At 36.5% G+C, this 5,380-nt stretch overlaps 1 protein-coding gene across 4 annotated transcripts; it reads left to right on the forward strand.

Moving 5' to 3' along the window:
• On the forward strand, positions 313-5,330 carry LOC109234158 (4'-phosphopantetheinyl transferase HetI-like). Of its 4 annotated transcripts, none has more exons than XM_019400023.1 (9): positions 313-342; positions 574-687; positions 769-944; positions 1,759-1,826; positions 1,931-2,032; positions 2,110-2,265; positions 4,155-4,274; positions 4,815-4,944; positions 5,023-5,330. In XM_019400023.1, exons 2-9 carry the CDS (start codon positions 587-589, stop codon positions 5,130-5,132), a joined length of 963 nt encoding a protein of 320 aa, XP_019255568.1. In that variant the 5' UTR covers positions 313-342; positions 574-586; the 3' UTR covers positions 5,133-5,330. The 4 variants fall into 4 exon arrangements, with proteins under 4 accessions (XP_019255568.1, XP_019255567.1, XP_019255569.1 ...); XM_019400022.1 differs by lacking the exon at positions 313-342 and adding an exon at positions 351-486; XM_019400024.1 differs by lacking the exons at positions 313-342; positions 2,110-2,265 and adding an exon at positions 351-486.

Raw genomic sequence — 5,380 nt, forward strand, 5'->3', positions numbered from 1 at the left:
TTAAAAGCAAATTAGGAGAAAAAATAAAATAGAAGGCCGCAAAACACCTTTAGTGTTGGCGGTAGAAGTTTTGGATAAAAAACAAAGTAGGTTATAGGTTTGAGATTTGGAGTTAAAATAGAAAAAAAGGTAAAGGTTAAAATAGAATTGTGGAGTAATAAGTTAGGTATAATTGAAAAGAAAAATAGGAAACAATCCCAGCATACCAAATCAATTATTTCAAAAAATGGAACTTTTTAATTTAACAATACAATACGATCAATTTGAATGAAACAATCAAAACAAGTTGTTTTAGATAACAACAACCATCCAAACAAGTTATAACTCTCTAATATTTGCTTGGTATGTGAAAAGGGCTTCTTCTTCTTCTCTTCGTTTTTTTTGAACTAATAGGGGGCTTCGTTTTGAATTCTTTCAAATTTTCGTAATATAGAGCTTGTCAAAGAGAAGAAAAAAGATCCAATTTTTATATTTCACACCGAAAAGGTTCAATTTTATCTGTTATATGCAGAAAAGATTAAATTTTTACCTGTTATATGCAGAAAAGATTCAATTTTTATCTGTTATATGCAGAAAAAATTCGTCTATGCCACGTGGGTTTTACAGAATGCGGTTGAATTGTTTCAGTGATAGTAAATTCTTCAGTTCTTCAACCCCTTTGGCTCCCGTTCCACTTCCTTCTCCAAAGTATGATTTAGTTCCTTTTGTTTTTAAGATGCAATTTTTATATTGTTTTTGATGGTTTTGCTTAATGCTTTTGAATGTTAGGGAGACACATCTTTGGTATGTAATACCAAATGAAGTGAAGGGTGAATCTCTTCTGAACAAATATATGGAAATTCTATCACCATGTGAGAAAGAACATGTGTTTAGTATGCGCGGAGATGAGCCGAGGAAAAGTGCTTTACTCGCTCGTACGTTGGTTAGAACCACCATTGCAAGATGTAAGATACTATGTTGAGCTTTTTGATATTATTTGTTTGCTATTTGCATTTTACTTTAAAAAAAAATGATTTTATGGAAGATGAGTTAGAATAAACTTTTAGTAGAAGCAATATCCATTTTGTTGTAAAGCTAATGCACCCGTTTGTGGGTGGTAATAAAATTTTAGTAGAAGAATTTAATGTAAATGCAATTATTCTAGTTATTCTGATATCTATATTTGTTCCATCGCACACATTAAAAGGGCATTCCAGCGCTCGAAGCATCACGCGTTCGCGCAGGGATCCGGGTAGGGGCGGACCTAGGTCATTGAGTATGGGTTTCCGGGAACCTAGTAACCCGCGTAGACCCTGTATTTATATTAAGAAATCCTCTAAATATTTGTAAATATCTAATTGTGAACCCAGTTATTATTTTATATTAATTTGAGATTACGCTAGGAACCCATAACCTTCAAATCCTGGATCCGCCTCTGGGTCCCGGAAAGGGATGTGATGTAGGCAGCGTACCCTGATGCAAGCACCAGTGCCTGATTCCACAGCTCGAACCCGTGACCTATAGCTCACACGGAGGCAACTTTACCGTTGCTCCAAGGCCCTCTTCTTCCATTGCACAGTGATTTCTCATTTTAGAAGCTTTTAGCTGTTAATCAAGAACTGGAAACTGACCTAAGGATATGCTAATGTCTTTTTGAATTGTTTCATTTCAATGTTAGATTCAGCACTGTAATAGGTTATGTTATCACTACTGTGTTGTCGTTGTGTGTTTGTAGAACTATAAATTGTTTATAGCTCTGAAAGCGTTGGTTTTCCCTAGATCAGATAAATTCTTCGATCCAGCCCAGATCCCTCAAGTTTAGGAAGAGCATTCATGGGAAGCCTGAGGTTGGTGTGATTTGAGCTTTCAGTAGCTTTCCAGTTGTATGCTCGTATTGTCTCTTTATGTATCGTGTTTATGTGCCATTAACTTTATCTGATTATGTCTATAGGTAGATTGGCAACACTGTGATCATTGTGAGCCTCCTCCTTTGCATTTCAACATCTCGCATACATCATCTCTGATAGCTTGTGGCGTGACAATAGATTCTCCTGTAAATATTCTGGTCCCTCAACTCAGTGTATACAGACATTCAGCTGCGTGGTAAATCACTTATTCCTTTATTTATAGATTGGTATTGACGTGGAAGCAAAGCAAAGGCCTGTAAAGCACAATGTTTTGACTTTAGCTAGAAGATACTTCACTGAACATGAACTTCACGTGTTGACTGCTATTAAAGATCCCCATCTTCAGCATCAGGAGTTTATCAAATTATGGACACTAAAGGTTAATTTATATGATTTCGTGATTATTGTCTCAGTTTCTTTTAGTGATGACCATGTTTAATCTGCTCTACTTAACAAGTCACTCCAATAAAAAGTCTTAGAGTTTGTATCAATACTTAGTCATAGTCGTGTGAAGCTATGGATTGTTTAAATCATGCGGTTTATTTGCCTCCTTATTTATCTCCAGTATTTAAAAGGAAGTCATTCGTACAACTTTAGATGCTTGTATCAATACTTAGTCATTCTTGTTTGTTTCCTTTTGAAACATAATCTTTCAAGCTGTAGTTTTTGCTGTAAATTGAGTTTATTTTCTGTCTTTTAGCAATATAAAGCAAGTGAATGTTGTCTGAACATCATGCACTTCTACCATCTAAACAATGCAAAACATGCATGAAAAGAAAGGGTTGGGCAATTCTGCCAGATATAGAGCTTATCTTATTATTAAGGGGAAAGCAAAGGTAAAACTTTTCAGAATAGGCCATTTCATTTGTATTTTGCTTTTTCGAATCCCTCCAATAGTAACAACAACAACTACAACTTCTACGCCTCAACCCAAGCAAGCCGGCGTCCGATATGAGTTCCCACTGACGATACCGCTCCATTTAAGCTCATCTTGAACCCCTCCCATAGTCGAGGTACACGCAAGCTGGGCCTGATACCAGCATATAAAAGAAAAAGAAAAAAAGCCAGAATGACTTAGTTGGAGGAGTAATTGAAAAACTTCCCTCATGTAAATGAAAATAGAAGATGTTGATATCTTACATTGGCAAAGGGGCTCTGATTGATGAATGGAATAGAATAACCTTTTCTGTGTAAAATTCGATTTGCCAAAGAAAAGGGTTAACTTCTGAGGTATAAAGAAGATTTATGTGAGTTTCTAGAAGGCGTAAATTGACTTTCTTGGATGGAATTGCAGTGTATACTTTAAAGGGATTTGCTTTCTCCACGTATATACTGATATATTGCCTCTTTTCGTCTACTTGAGCCGAGGGTCTTTCGGAAACAGCCTCTCCACCCTTTTGGAGTAGGTGTAAGGTCTGCGTACACACTACCCTCTCCAGATCCATTAGTGGGATTTAACTGGGTCGTTGTTGTTGTTGCTTTCTCCACGTATTCTGGTATTTTAGCACTAATAACTTGTTGAACTGTTGAGGAGGTTGCGAACCTGCAGTTCAGGTTCATATTTCCCGGGAAAATGTGAGGATTCTATCAAAAGAGTAGCTTATGCAAAAGAAGTATCTCGATTGTTGGTCTGGAAGTTGAAACAAGCAGGTGGCTGGACGAGCAAGAAGAGGAGAAATAACCTTTTTGTCATTAAATACCAATAAGGAGTTAAGGACATTCATACAGGAAATTACTTATTATGAAAAAAGGTGCTCTGCAGTTCATACTTCATACAGAAGTCCCTCTGCAAAACATACACCTATGTACTTTACCGATATTAGCTGTCTGCCTATGGACATCACTTAGGCCCACTACCTCAGTGCTTTGGTAATGTATAAAAAGTAGTAAAGCACAACCAAAAGTTAGCAGCGGCATACTATTTTTACAGAATAGAAAGAACCCCAGAAGTGCTAGATCCTTCATTGCTAGCTTTTAAGAATGCATTCACTTGCGGTCTATCTTGCTTGGATGTTGGTGTATGACTTCCAGGTGCAGTTTAGGAAGCAAGCATCAAGGTCAAACTGCCTCATCAATACACATATATGTGAAAGTTACTCTACAGCTAGCAAGCTTATCTAGAGAAGGCTTTTACGCCTTTTAACCTATCTATCTGCTTGAATAAATGTGTTATCTTTACTGATTGTATGTTAGGTCGAAAGCGAAGAATCAAAGTTTTCTTGTTATTATCTATTAAATTGAGCCTCTAAAAAAATAGATTGCTTGCAGGAGGCATATGTGAAAGCATTGGGGAGAGGTTTCTCGGGTGCACCTTTCAAGACATTTACAGTTCGTTTTGGGAGTGCTATTGGAGAAAGCCCTCACCTGTCTCGAGATTCAAATACTGAGGTATGAGACAGTTGCTTTCGAACAAGTTTGATAACTTTTTCAAATGAGCATTCCTTAATCCAAAATAAATAAACTATTTCGAAAGGGCTTACACTTGAACTGAAAGAGACAGAATTTTTTGTGTTAAATGGTGATGGATTAATCGGTACATACATACATAACTCTCTCTTGGTGTACTATTAGTAAGATATTATTGACTTGGAAAAAGAATGTCAAATGGTGATTGGTTCAACCTGTCGTAGAGGTGATCTGCGGGTTTAGCTAGTTTTTCAAATTCAGCAAAAGAGATGCCAAGTAACAGAAGCACGTGTAAAATTAGCCAATACTTGAGCTCTTGAAACAGCCTGAACGAAATTTAATCCGACAGGACACTTTACCAATTTGCAATCTTTTTCCTGATTATTTTACCCACAACTTCTTAAACCAGCACCACAGCCTCTTCTGTTGCTTTCCCAGTTTAATAATAGCTCCGTTCAAAGAATATATGTATACCTTAGAGTTTGAGAGAATGCTTTTATTGATAAACATACTTTATTTCAGGCATCTGAAATATCAGTGGATATGTTTGACGATCCCAGTGATCTAACAAGCAATTGGCAGTTTATGCTCCTGGAGTTGGCTGGTTCTCATTATGCTGCCATTTGCACAGAAAAGGATGTCACAAGTGAAGGTTAGCATGTTTTATTTTTCCTTTATGAATTATATAGAATTATAACAAAGAAGAACCCTTAACATGTTGTTGATTTAGGTAATAATAATGGTCCTATGAAGTTAACAGTATGGAAGACAATTCCATTTGTTGAAGACAAGTGTGTTTCTGGAACAGAGGCAGTTCGTGTACTTTGTGGCTTTAGATAATACATACTACATGCTGCTTGCTCTGTTGAAAAGTTCCATCGATGCACTGGATATCTATATATTGGATACAACATGGAAAAAATTGTATTCTTCCCCATGTTTGTGATATAATTTGAAATTTGCCAACTAAATGGTCATTGTGTCTTCTTTTGTGGGTAGCAGTCTTTGTGTTATGACATGTCAACTGCATATTGGCACTAACATTCTTTCAATTAGTATTTGTTGAAAGCAATGTGATCGCGCCATCT

This window comes from Nicotiana attenuata, chromosome 11, assembly GCF_001879085.1.
Source record: "Nicotiana attenuata strain UT chromosome 11, NIATTr2, whole genome shotgun sequence".
Classification (NCBI taxonomy): Eukaryota; Viridiplantae; Streptophyta; class Magnoliopsida; order Solanales; family Solanaceae; genus Nicotiana; species Nicotiana attenuata.